This window comes from Pavona decussata, unplaced genomic scaffold (genome assembly GCF_977016875.1).
Source record: "Pavona decussata unplaced genomic scaffold, jaPavDecu1.1 SCAFFOLD_56, whole genome shotgun sequence".
NCBI classification, from domain to species: Eukaryota; Metazoa; Cnidaria; class Anthozoa; order Scleractinia; family Agariciidae; genus Pavona; species Pavona decussata.
Genome location: NW_028145478.1, coordinates 196,366 through 209,207, shown reverse-complemented (window position 1 = coordinate 209,207; position 12,842 = coordinate 196,366). Strand labels below are relative to the sequence as shown.

Here is a 12,842-nt window from a genome sequence, read left to right as displayed (position 1 = left end):
GCTGCAGTTTCCTACAACTGTAGAGCAAGGAATTGCAATAGTATAATTTACAGTACCGCTCGAATATATGGGACCATTTGCACGCGGTAAAACCTCGTCTTTGCCGAACGTGATTGCCGCGAATTCACCGCGGTGGGACGAAAACCGCAACCGCGGCAAAGACGAAAGCAACCGAAAGCCGCGGGGAATAAGACGCGGCAATGCCTCGGTAAAAATACAATAATGACTAATTACTATTGTCAGGGTATTGTCAAACATTATCTCACCTTTCATCCTAAAGAAGCCCTCAAACAAAAGAATTTGTAAAGACTCACCGAGTCGGAAACCGAACGACCGATAACAATTTGTTTGGCAGTCACTGACGAAAGTTTCTTTTCTGCATGTGGGGCATGTTCAGTTTTTGTCACGCTACAGGCAATAATAACAGAGCAAAAGACATAGTTTCAGTTTAATTCTTGCTGTTTATGCCACACAGTCAAGAAAGATATTCTATTCGTTTGATAAACCTCCTGATAACCCTTCCTACTGATGAAAAGTGCGCAACAAAGTTCAATCGAAATAGCGACGCTGAATTCAATATATGCAATCGGATCTCAATACGGACTCGGAGAAAAGCAAAGTGAAAATCCCTCCAAATGTATTGCCAATGTAATCCGGATTCGAAAAACTAAAACTTCGTAATAGATTTGATTCGGTATCGAGTGTGAGCGATAAGATCGATTCACTTGGAGCAAACACAAACGCGGAAAATTACCGCAACGCTTAACGTATTTCTATTAATATTTACTTTGGATAAAACGAAAACAGCAACTTTAGCAAAAGTGAAAAGCCCCTTCCGATGTTTTAAAACGTTGAGAGAAGCCGTCGTTTGGACGTAGAAGAAAGGACCGAGCCATGATGAAAACACCGGGAAGATTTCAGTCACGTGCTAGGCAACCAAATTCCTTCACGTGTATCAAGTTTCATTCCGCAACAACACAACGCGGAAAAAAATGATAGTAAGTCGTTAATTTACGGCGATTCTTGGTAGGAAACCTGGACTCTTGCAGTTTGTTATTCAGCCACAACGGGAGTAGTAGTGCCTTTCACTTATGCCCAACTAGTTCCATTGTAATTCCTTCAAAAAGACCTGGAAGCGCTCTCTTCTTTCGTCGACTAGTGTTCGAGCTTTCACTGACCTTTGCAGTTTGCGTTGCTTCGGGTATCGAAAGGAATTGTGCGAGTGAAGTTTAATGAATTGTTTTGCACGTTAAGCAAATAATTTTTGGCATAATCCGAAATATTATTACATTTACCAGTTCAATTCACGAGTTCGCTCACAGAGCGCTTTGATTATTTCCCTTGAGAGCGAGTGCGCTTCCGTGAAATTTATCACACCTAAAACCCGACAATTCGCTTATTGTCCTCGAAGAACATGAAAACAAAGCGAACAATAGCCTATTCAAACCCAACCGCGTCCTGCCTTTCACCGCGGCTTAAGTCAACCGAAAAAAACCTAGGTGAAACCGAGGTTTTTATTGCGGTTAGACGAGGTTTTGCCTAGGTGATACCGCAGATCAAAACCGCGAATCGACCGAGGCAAATTCACGGCAAATGGTCCCATAGTTTCGAGCGGTACTGTAGATGTAATAAAAGCATGCGCATTAATTTCGCTAGACTCCTGTGTAAGATACATTCTGTTCTTTAATAAGTTCCTGAACTTGTAAGACATGCACATCAAATAGCATCTCTTCATCAAATACTACTCCCAGACTCCTGGCTTTGTTGGTGGTTTTCAGCCTCTCATTACTCATACTGAAGTAGCTCAAGAGTGGACGAGTACGGTACTTTGAGTAGGTAAAAATGATTTCAGTCTTATCATGATTGAGTTTCAGCTCGTTTACATCCATCAAATCGCATATATGAACATAATTTACATGGATACTTCTTATATGTCACTCAATGTGATTTTCATTTAAACAGTTCTGCACTTGGTTTCAATTTCAAAATGTATTCAGATATGGCTACTGGAGCTGCTTTAGCTTCTGACAAATGACACAGACCTGTTCTTTTCAAGTAAACAACACACATATTTGCCTTTCATTTAATAGCTCTTTTATTACTATTCAGAGGGAAACATACAATCCATTTCCCAGCTAGTAGAGGCCTCTTTTCCATTGTATGTGCTGAACTGACAGGCACGAGGAGTCCATCAGTTCAGCGAATACAACGGAGAAGAGGCCTCTGCTTGCAGGGAAGCAATCTTTTGAAAAGTACCTTTACCCAGGGTCCGAAATTAACTTTTTTAGGCAGGCGCCAAGTGGCAACTGAAATTTTTTTTCAGTGGCCATATGGAAAAATGTGGTCGCCAAAAAGCAGAAAGAAAAAGTGTCATTAAAAGTTTTCCTTCGCAGCTAAACACAAACCAAAATTTTTGGTTGCCAGGTGGAAAATTCTGGTAGCCAATTTTTCTTTTAAGAATCAGAACGAAGAGAACGCATTTGCGTTTGGGGCCCCAATGGCGATTTATACACCTACCATTGAAAAACCACGACGAATGAATCGAATGCTGGCTATATACGCAGTTTCATAAGACCGCTAAATGTTTTAAGTCAACTTTATACCTTCTCTTGTCTCTACCTTTTGGAGAAGAAATGTACCTGATTGAAAAACTGCTGGTTGGTTCTTTGCTCTATGTTCAAAGCGTAAATGATCTCTCCTTTCGCATTCTGTCTCGATCTGTCAAGACGATCGACAGATCGCCGTGTGGTTCGCACCAGGCCACAACTGTGCAGTATTTCTCGTTCACAAAACATGGCGGCGAAGCTTCACACTGCTCGAGCTGTGAAGCATTGTGATAGATTTATAATAACAGGAAAATCGGTTTTATACTTCAAAAGCAGTGGAAAGGTAAAAAGTAAGTGACCAATTGGCGGGCGGCTTTGAATTTTATTTTTATCGATTTGGCTGAAAATCAAAGTTATTGTTTGTATAATGATCGTGGCATGAAATAGTTAATCGCCCGCTGGCGACTAGTTGTGAAATTCTGGTCGCCAGTGCAAAATTTTTAGTCGCATTGGCGACCAGGAAAGCGCAATTTCCGACCCTGTTACCAGTCAACATATTTTCAACACTAGCTTATCAAGAAATATAAATGGTACCTTTTAACTAACAATAAATAGAAATTTGGACATCATCTCAACTATTCCCTTTTAATCTAATTTTATCAATCTTGTGAAATAGCTGAATGAGTCAAAATGACAATATTTCGTAAACTCCTCACCCTCCACCCTCAGTGCTCAGTGTTCACAGCCAAAAGCACCAATACTATTGTTCTCTGAATTCTGGAATAAATGACGGTTACTAAACACAGCTTAGAAGACCGTATCAGTCACTCAAATTCAAGGTGATTTGAAGGTTTGCCTCTTGACTTTTGGTTTTAAACCTGGACTTCTTCGCCAGATAGGGCTCCTTTGAGGGAGGTTCTGGTTTATCTGCAATAGTTGGAGCCAACAAAGCAGGATCACTTTCATTTAGAGAAACATTTCTAGTGACCACATCAGCATCTTCTTTTTGTAATCGCATGACCTTGGCCATCAAGACAGGGATGTACTGATATTTTTTCTAATAACCACAGAATTCCACTCTTTAGTTTGCTGATTGTACTTTCAAGTGAGCACAAGATCACCTCTCTTTGTAGCTGCAGCTTCTTGCTTTGAGTGAAAGTTCCAGTCAATTGCTGCTAACTGCTTTCTTGCTTTGTATGCTCTGCAGCTATAACACAAGAAAAATTGTCAAATCATTTGAATTTAAATTTGTTTCTGTGCCAGCAAAGTCAAACTTAATTTTACAACATAAATATATTTATAAAGAATTCAAAGTTCTATCTCAAAGGACTGTAATTTTGTCAGAATCGTTCAGAATATCTCCGCACATGTTTTTTGTCAGAATCAAAGTCTTAACGCATGCTCGTGTGCCAGAATACGCTTATTGTAAATCTCAGTGATTAGTCACAATTTCCTACACTCCCCCGCGATGGCCCGGAGTGTAACACAACAAGAAATAAGTTCAACTCTGGCCATTGAAAACTAAACAGTTCCCCTAACGACTAGGATCTACTTCTTAAATGTTCTGTCCTGCCCTTGCCGCTTCCCTTTGGCTTGGCAAATGATGGGCAATGCTCAGTTCCTCTTGATTGCATGGTGTAGGCTCATGTGTCTCCAGTGGGTAGAGCTTCTGTACAGGCCTCTCAATGGCCGTGCTCGGTTTTTTTCGTTCTCCGACCTTCACTGCAGCTCCACACGCTACTCCAACACTCCCTGTGATCAGCCTTTCGACTCTGCCCAATCTCCAGAAGTTTCTCTGCACATTGTTTTCATGCACAATATTACAACATCTCCCACCTTGATGGTACTGGCTAGCTGCTGCTTCCTTGCCTCTAATTGGTGCTGCTCCCGAAGACTCAGCAGGTACTCTTTGTGCCATCTTGTCCAGAAATGATCAGCCAGTGTTCGCTGATACCTTGCTCTTTTTGTGATGGTCTCCTGGGTACTGCTCAGACCTTCTCCACGCCTCTTGGTATCAGGGAGAGTGAGCAATCTTCTTCCAATCAGGAGATGAGAGGGCGTCAGGGGTTCTTCAACATCCTCTGCATAAATGTACATAAACGGCCACGAGTTAAGAACTGCTTCCACCTCGATCAGAACAGTCATCAACTCCTCGAAAGTAAGCCACGCGTTTCCAATTTGCTTCTTGAGACATCTCTTAGTAGACTTCACCATTCTCTCAAAGAAGCCTCCCCACCAGGGGGCCTTTGCCAAGTTGAATCGCCACTCGATTCGTTTCTCATTAGGAAGGTTGTTACTTCTGAGGCTTCCAACAAGGCTTGCACTTAAGTAGATGCGGCCTTGAATGACTCGAAATTGTCAGACACTAACAAACTTGGCACACCCCACCGTCCAACAAATCTTCTCAAACCCTGCAACACTGCCTGTGTAGTCATAGCTGGTCAGTTCCAAATGCACTGCTCAAGTCGCCGTGCAAGTATTCAATGCAGTGTATACCTTAGTCATAGTTTTAGAGTTTGCAGACTCCGTGACATAAAGCAGGCCCAAGGAGTCAACACCAACACTCGCAAAAGTATGCTTGTCTTCAAGTCTGAATTGTGGCAGCTGAGCAGTGGGTGGTGGTGAGTAGGCTATTCCCTCTATTCTGTGACACGTGTTGCAACTTGAAACCACTGCCTTGACTCTCTGTCTCCCTTTCGCAAGCTAGAAGTGAGTGCAAAGTTCTGCTAGGGTCTCCTTGAGGCCGTCACGCATAACTCTTTCATGACAGTCTCTGATTATTAAGGTTGTAAGGTGACTGGGAAGGATAAGAACAGGGCATATAGCATCATATGGTAAATCAGAATTCATCACTGTCCACTGTCATAAACCACTCTGAGTTTTGTTGTTTCCTTGTCACGTCAAAGAACTGCATGTTTGGGCAGGTAGTGGACTTTTCCCAGAGAGGCCTGATTCATTACTGCTACCATTAGGAATGCCTTCTCAATATCTGCTATCAGTGCTATCTTGTGCAGGCGAAATCGCACAAGAATGTCTAGTAGATTAGGAATAAGAGATGGTCCAGTATGCAGGCAGCTGTTCAATGAAACACCATCAGTTGATGCTGAGGCGTCATAAACCACTCTGAGCTTTGTTGTTTCCTTGTCATGTCAAAGAAACGCATGATGAGGCAGGTAATGGACTTTTCCCAGAGAGGCCTGATTTATTTGTGGGATGTACTCAACAATTCCCCTCTGCATTTGGTCCTTAATCACATTGTTGTACTCACAGAGAATCTTAGGCTGATGTCTAAGTCGTCTCAAGGTGCCTCCAAGCCTGCTCAAACTCAGCTTATAGTTGTCTGGCAAGATAGTGTGTGAACTCTTCCAAGGTAGCCGCACTTCATATCTCTCATTGAAGGTCAAGCCCTCCAAAAACTTGTCATTAACATTTCTGCGGGGGTAAACATGAAAAAAGACACTTTTTTCAAACCTTTGTAACTTCATAACTATAATTCAGAACCATATAAACCTATATATCAGAAGAAAGCTAAGGAATCACAGATACCAAATATATGGCCTAAACTAATTTGTCGTTTGACACCAGATCAATATGTTGACCACATACTGTGAAAAACCTGGGCATACTTGAGAAAAGATAACTGCTCATAGATTGCATGGAGTGAAGTGATTTTGGTGTCAAAACAAAGCACTGGGCTCACTCTCTTGGATGAGCAGAGGAAATTTGGGAGCCACAAAAATTATGACCACAATGCTAGTTCAGAGTTCACCAAGAATTTCTAGGTGAAAATGTTTTCAATAACTTACTTATAATTCAACTTATGGAGAAACCGTCTGCTCATGCAACTCAACTTGATGAGAGGATTCAGCCTTGAAAATTTCAGATCAATTGAACAAATACATCCTGAGATATCCTTTCTCAAAGGTTTAAAATACATGTTTTCGGAAATTCGCATGTAAAGTTTTTAAAGAGTTTTTTTAGTTGGTCACTAAGAGTCAAACAGCTAAAAGTTCATAATTTGATACAAAATTAAACTATGTGTTGCACAGAGGGAGCTTAGAAGGCTCCAGCTTCATATGTTGTGTCCTCTGCATCCCGTAGGGCATCCTCCCTTCGAGTTTTCCTCAGTCGCTCTGCTTGACGACATTTTTTATCTTTCTTGCTGGCCTGAAGGTCTGACTTCTGAAGTCGCTTCTTATCTCTGATGAGCGAGGCTCTTCTAGTAAATGCACCAGCTGGTATAGAAAGCCTCTGCATGACTTTCTCCCTGCTAGCAGCTCCACCATGAAAATGTAGGACAGCAGATGCCACTCCACAGCGGATGACCTTTACCCCATGGTGCTTGTGTTTGGGGCACCGCACCCAAACCAATGAATTAATACATTCATTCTGGTTCTGCGTTGCTCCACGAACACATCTTTCCAGGAGCTTTGTCTCACTTAGTGTCATAAAAGTGGGGTGCAGCACTTCAAGAAATAATTCAGGCAAGCAATCATCATCTTTGTAAGTGGAGGTTCCACTAGCTTGATCTTGTGTCCACTTGCACCAAGAATTTTCTCCAGGAGGACAAAATCGATGCTGTTTTGATAATTCTTGGGCTGTAACAGAGTGGTTTAATATGGCAATGATGTTCTTTTTCATGGAGTACACTGCCACGTTAACCTCCCTGTCAGAAGGATTTGCAGCAGTCAAAGTGTTCTGTCTTATGGCTAGACCATAATATTGCTGAATTTGTTTTATTTTCCCCTCCGAGAGACGACCACGTCCTCCAATCGGCTTTCCATCTGCCAGTTTTCCTTTTGTTCTGGCCTTCAAGTTGAGGAGATGTTTCCCCATACGCTTTTGAACGTGACCAACACAGTCTAATTTTACAACTTTGCAGTCGTCACCATAAGTATCTTCCACTGCATTGAAGGCTTTGCTGTCTCCATCGCTAACCATCCATTTATACCGGATATTGTGTTTTTCAATTGACCGGTTCCATAAAACTTTGGCTCCTTCTGTCTCCATGGCAGGTGAACTGCCATGAAAGTTAATGTCACATTCACCTGATGCAATGTGTTCTATTTGCCACTCTTCAAATTCATCATCAGAATTGTAGCGACCCCTATTAATGGTGCATGTTTGGCAGGATTTGGACAAGACATGGTAATCGAGAACTTCACCAGTGTCCACTGACAGCACAAAGACAACTCCAGTCAGAGAAGTGAAGCCCCTCTTTGCCCATGTACCATCAAAACGTATGGCAGCATCAACAACATCATCATTAGTTTGCACTCCATTCTCCTTCAAAATTTGTTCGCGAACCCTTCGTCCAGCTGCTTTCATGTCTTCTTGAGCTTCAAGCTCAAGGGCATTTAGAATTGTATCAACATGCTGATAGTATGCTGGCTTTGATAAGCAGGGCATGTTCATAATGCTGCAAAAGGATGCCAGACCTTCATACCCACCGCCTGTTTCCAAGGAGTGGTACACTGCCCGCCTGTTGACATCCAAGGATTTCCCCCTCTTAGTAATGACGAAGGATGTCTCTAAAGGTGACTCCTCCAGGCAAGAGCTGCACTGAGCAGACAGTTCAGTCATAAGGCCTCTTCTGCCATTCTCATTTTCTTGAAGGATCAAAGTCCCTAAATTATAAATACAGAAAACAATGTAAGGAATTTTTTTTATTTAGTTAATAAAAAGTGTATAAAATTCCCCCTCAAGCTTATAAATACATAAATATAATATATAAATGACAGAAGGCCTAAAATAATTATCCTGAAAAACATAATTTTATATATATTACAAGACAGAATAAGTTATATTGAACTAAAAGAAAACACAAATTACAGATACTCTTGCGTGAAACTTTACAAGCGCAAGAAAAATGAACATACATTGTAAGAAATTTTCACACCTTCTTCACAAACATATGCTTCAGAGAGCGTCGAGGAGAATCTCTCCAGGTCTACAAGCCTGTATCCTTGTCCCTGAAACACATCTCTTTGATCCTTAGGGGGCTCAGAGCGAGATTCTTTGGGCGAGGATTCCAGCTTCATTTTCTTTCTGGAAGCACCGATGGATCCTTCTACTTCAGACTCGGAGTCAGAGCAATCGTGAGATGTGCTGGTTTCTGTATCTCTTTTCGCTTGTTTCTGAACTCCAGAAAACCCCTTTCCTTTTCTTTTCTTTCTATATACACTTTCTTTCTTCCTTCCAACCATTATTTCGACAATATTTGCAATAAGAACGAGCTTCCTATGTTTGTGCGATCGATGAAAATCTCAGCGCGTGTAAATTATATCCCATAATGCTCAATTCGATTTCTTGTTTATGTAAGTGGTCACAAAGATTCCCTGTAGCTTTGCCTTGTGTTTTTTGGGAACTGGAAGAACACAGGGGAATGAAAAGACGCCAAAACTTCAAAACTAACAGATGCGTTGCCATGGAAACGAAGTTGTTTATTTTAACCACACCGCTCTAAAGGACTCGTAACGGCACAAAAATTGCAAACTAGACCTTAAAACACCTATTTATAGAAACATAAATAATGGGGCTATTGATGACTCCAATAAAAAAAAATGTTCAGTTTGACCAAATTTCATGTTTACCCCCGCCAATAGGCTCAAGCTCCCAGAAATTTGACAACTGGTTATCAAGGTTCACATACTGTGTGTCTGTCCTCAGGGTGTGGGTGCTTACATAGTTGACTGCAATGGACAGAGAGCTACTTGGCCGATCCACAGGACCTGACAGCAGCCATCCCAATCTTGTATTTAAGGCTACGGGTCCGGAACTTCCTCATCTCACCTCCCTAGTGACTAGGTTCCAATAAGTGTCTGATCCCACCAAGATATCCATGTCAAAGTCAAGGATGTCTACAGAATTATCAGCAAGCTTCAGTTCCTGCAGGATAAGACTGATAGGCAACTTCAATAGCTTGATTCCGCAAGGGTGCACATATCACAGGTACTGCGTGATTCAATTAAATTTTATTCACACTTATTCAAATGAAATACAATATATTTTATAGTAAGAAAAAATTAAACATGCAGAGCAATTTATTGAATGATTTTACCTTCTACGGGAGAAGTGCATAGTGGCTAAAGGAGCAAGGCTTTCGTGTTGGCCACTACCTCTGTGCAGTTAAATAAAACAGGGGGAAGTAGAATTTATATCACTGGTTGAAGAGCTATGCTAGTTAAATTAGGCTTGGGAGAGGAAAATACATCAGTAAGGAAGAAAAAAAATGTTTACAGCAAATGCATAAGTATATAGTATACGATAAATTAGATAGACTGTCAGAGAGACATTAAGATCACTGCTAATGCCCTTCCGGCAAAGCTGCACTACTTCACATTTTTGTATCTGGCCCTCTTCATTACCAAAGGTCTTGATCATCAACTTCTCAGAGCGAATAGCTGGCAGATTAAGGGATTCCTTCAGTCTACATGACACGTATGACCTCTGGCTGCAGCTGTCTAGAATTACCCTTACCTTTACAGATTTGTCAAGACCTGTTCCTGAGACGTCAGCTTGAGCAGTCGGCAACAATACTGACGTTTTCGCATCAATGTACAGGGTTGATGTCTGATGACTAGCCCCTTGATCATGACTTAGAGAATAGTAGGTGTCAGAGAATGTGGTCTGTGGCATTCCTGGCTGACAGGCCGCAGTAAGTGTTTCTCTGCCACAAATGTTAACATGGTGTCGACCTCCACACTCCTTGCATCTCAACTTTGACTGACAGTTTCTGCTTAAATGATGTGCCCACAGGCATACACAGCACTTTCCTTTCTTTCTCAAAATGGTCAACCGTGTAGGCACATCTACTACTACTGGACAGTCAACTGAGGGATGTTGATTTCCACAGAATGAGCATGTTGGGGGCTCCTGGTTAGGCCCATCAGTTGAAGACACTAGTGTGGTAGCAGTCCGAAGACCCTGACCTCAAGCTTTCTTAGACTCACTCCCCCTATTGGTTGGTCTGCTCATGAAACTACACCTTTCCCTGGCCTCAACCTCTTCCTTGAATGATTTTAGCAATTTGTCCAGATGCCAGATTCCACCGTCAAAGTGCCGAGTTATAATGAGTCTCAGTTCCTCAGGCAACTTGTTCACCAATACAGGCACCAATAAACTGCCACAGATGTCAGAGGCTATACCAAGAGCCTCCAGTCTTCAAACATTAGCTTCAACCTTATCATAAATCATTCTTATTCGCTTAATGTCAGTGATCACTGTTACAGCTGGCAGCTGTAGAAGGGTTTCCATGTGTGAGCTAATAATTAGGTGCTTGTTTCCAAATTGTTCAGTCAGAATTTCCATGGCACTTTTATAATTTGACTCAGTCAGTGATAGACCAGATACCGAAGCTAGAGCTGCACCTTCCAATAAACTTCGCAGATAATTGAACTACAATATGTATAGAAAAAGAGGTAACATTTACTCAGAATAACTAAAAAGCTAATCGAGCTGAGCTACACTCAAAGATCGTTTTAACCTTTTGAGAGCAATTTGAAGGGCGTGTCTCACCATATTCGATTATGCTAGTCCAACATGTCTCTTGTCACGAACCACAACCTCTAAAATATAACCACTAGCAAGTTCCATTAAAAAGTAACAAAGATTCCTGGCAGTATGCCCTGGGGAGTCACACAGACCATCACCACAAACTACAATATCCCTCTCTAGGAATTCTGTATCAGTTGATCCCTTTGCCAACTCCACTACTAGCTCATTTATGCGTGGGATCAGATAAAGCCTTTGCATTCTGTAGAAGGTGGAATCCGAAATGAAAGATAAACCAAGAAAATTGGCCATTTTCTCGATTTTGGCAGAATTGTTTCCAGAAAGGAGAACACTTGCTGCCACTTGCAGATTGTTAGCATTCATTTCCTCCAAGTCCTTTAATGAAGCAAATTTCCCCTTATGCCCATTGGGACAAGTCTGATTCACAACAAGTGTGGGACCAACAAGATGGTGCTTTGTTGAAGCAACATTTGGACAATCAGGGTGTTGGCATTTCTTAAAAAGGTTAAGAAATAAATTCAAGGAGCAGATAAATTTTGTTTCCTTAACCATTGCCAGTTTTTCTGGAAAGAGATGCTGATCCTCTAGCCTACTGAACTTGGGGTAGCTTGTAGTGGGCACATTGCTTGCTGATTGTAGATGGGTACCTTGACTGCCAGTAGTTGTCGCATTGCTTGCTGATTGTACACTGGTACCTTGACTGCTAGTAGGGGTCACATTGCTTGCTGATTGTACACTGGTATGTTGACTGCCAGCGGTAGGCACATTCCTCGCTGATTGTACACTGGTACCTTGGCTACCAGTAGCCGCATTGTCTTCTTCACTGATCTCTGTATCAGACTCCTGCTCAATGTATGCATGGAAATCCTACATGAAAACACAACAGTCATCAAAAACACAACAAAAGTTGTATGTTCCATGATTATAGCATAACCCTTCAAAACACTTACAGCTATATCTTCGTGTGGAATGTTTATGGTCCAAAACAATGGTCAAACAATACATTACAATCAAAATTTAAAAAAAATATATAATTATTTCAAAATTTATGGAAAAAAGAAATTATTAGTATGTGCCTTGTTTACTTAATTTATTATGCCATTCCTTTGCAACAAGTAACAATGTAAGGCTACATTGCAGAAGGTCAGTTGAGAGTTGAAAAATGTTTGTTGTTTACTTCTCCAAGTCCAATAGTCAAATAAGACCAAAAATTTGTTTGTTTCAGCAATCTTGGATTTATCTAGAACTGATGCTCAAACAAATGCAGTTGTACTGAACTGATAAAGAATTAACTTTGCTCTTTTTACCTGTCATCTTGTTCCAATGCATCAGCAATTGGTGAGTCATACTCAGATAGGGACTTGTCAGAATCCTGATTATACTTTTCTACATCTCTGTGTAGTATGATGGAGTCATCAACCACATGATAGGTTCTCTCATTAACAGAAAACTCTGAAATTCCAGTTACATCAACCTCTGACCCACTGCATGAATTGAAAGCACACCAAAAATCAGACACCTAAAGAAGGAAATAAAAATAGTGAAATCACAGAAGAAAAGAATAATATTATTATTCATAAATACATAAAAAAACAATGCCAACATCCATTATATTTTTTTACCAATCATTAAAATTTATATGGAGGTGATATCAGGAATACCCATGTCGTAGGTGAAAAATACAATGTATGCTACTCGGGTTCTGGTTATAGTTTCCCATGCTTTTAAAACAGTCCTGCCACTACAACAGAATTATGTCTGAATTATTTCCCCCAGGTATAA

The 12,842-nt window shown here is 41.1% G+C and overlaps 2 protein-coding genes across 2 annotated transcripts in view; one reads left to right on the top strand and one right to left on the bottom strand.

Moving 5' to 3' along the window:
- LOC146479996 (uncharacterized) overlaps positions 1 to 12,842 on the top strand; it is a 74,688-nt gene that overhangs the window by 5,094 nt on the left and 56,752 nt on the right. The window contains exon 2 of the mRNA XM_085110096.1: positions 9,216 to 9,497. Coding sequence (XP_084966222.1) covers positions 9,388 to 9,497 — 110 coding nt within the window. The 5' untranslated portion in view covers positions 9,216 to 9,387. The remainder of the gene's footprint in view (positions 1 to 9,215; positions 9,498 to 12,842) is intronic.
- On the bottom strand, positions 5,988 to 9,157 carry LOC146480000 (uncharacterized). The gene is made up of 2 exons (XM_085110070.1): positions 8,446 to 9,157; positions 5,988 to 8,173 (listed from the first exon to the last, which is right to left on the bottom strand). Exons 1-2 carry the CDS (start codon positions 8,750 to 8,752, stop codon positions 6,603 to 6,605), a joined length of 1,878 nt encoding a protein of 625 aa, XP_084966196.1. The 5' UTR covers positions 8,753 to 9,157; the 3' UTR covers positions 5,988 to 6,602.

Excerpts from the sequence above, each read along its gene's own strand:
- LOC146480000 (XM_085110070.1), bottom strand. The coding sequence starts at position 8,752 with ATGGTTGGAAGGAAGAAAGAAAGTGTATATAGAAAGAAAAGAAAAGGA. Across the intron at positions 8,174-8,445 it reads AGCATATGTTTGTGAAGAAG|GGACTTTGATCCTTCAAGAA; the intron begins GTGTGAAAATTT and ends TTTATAATTTAG.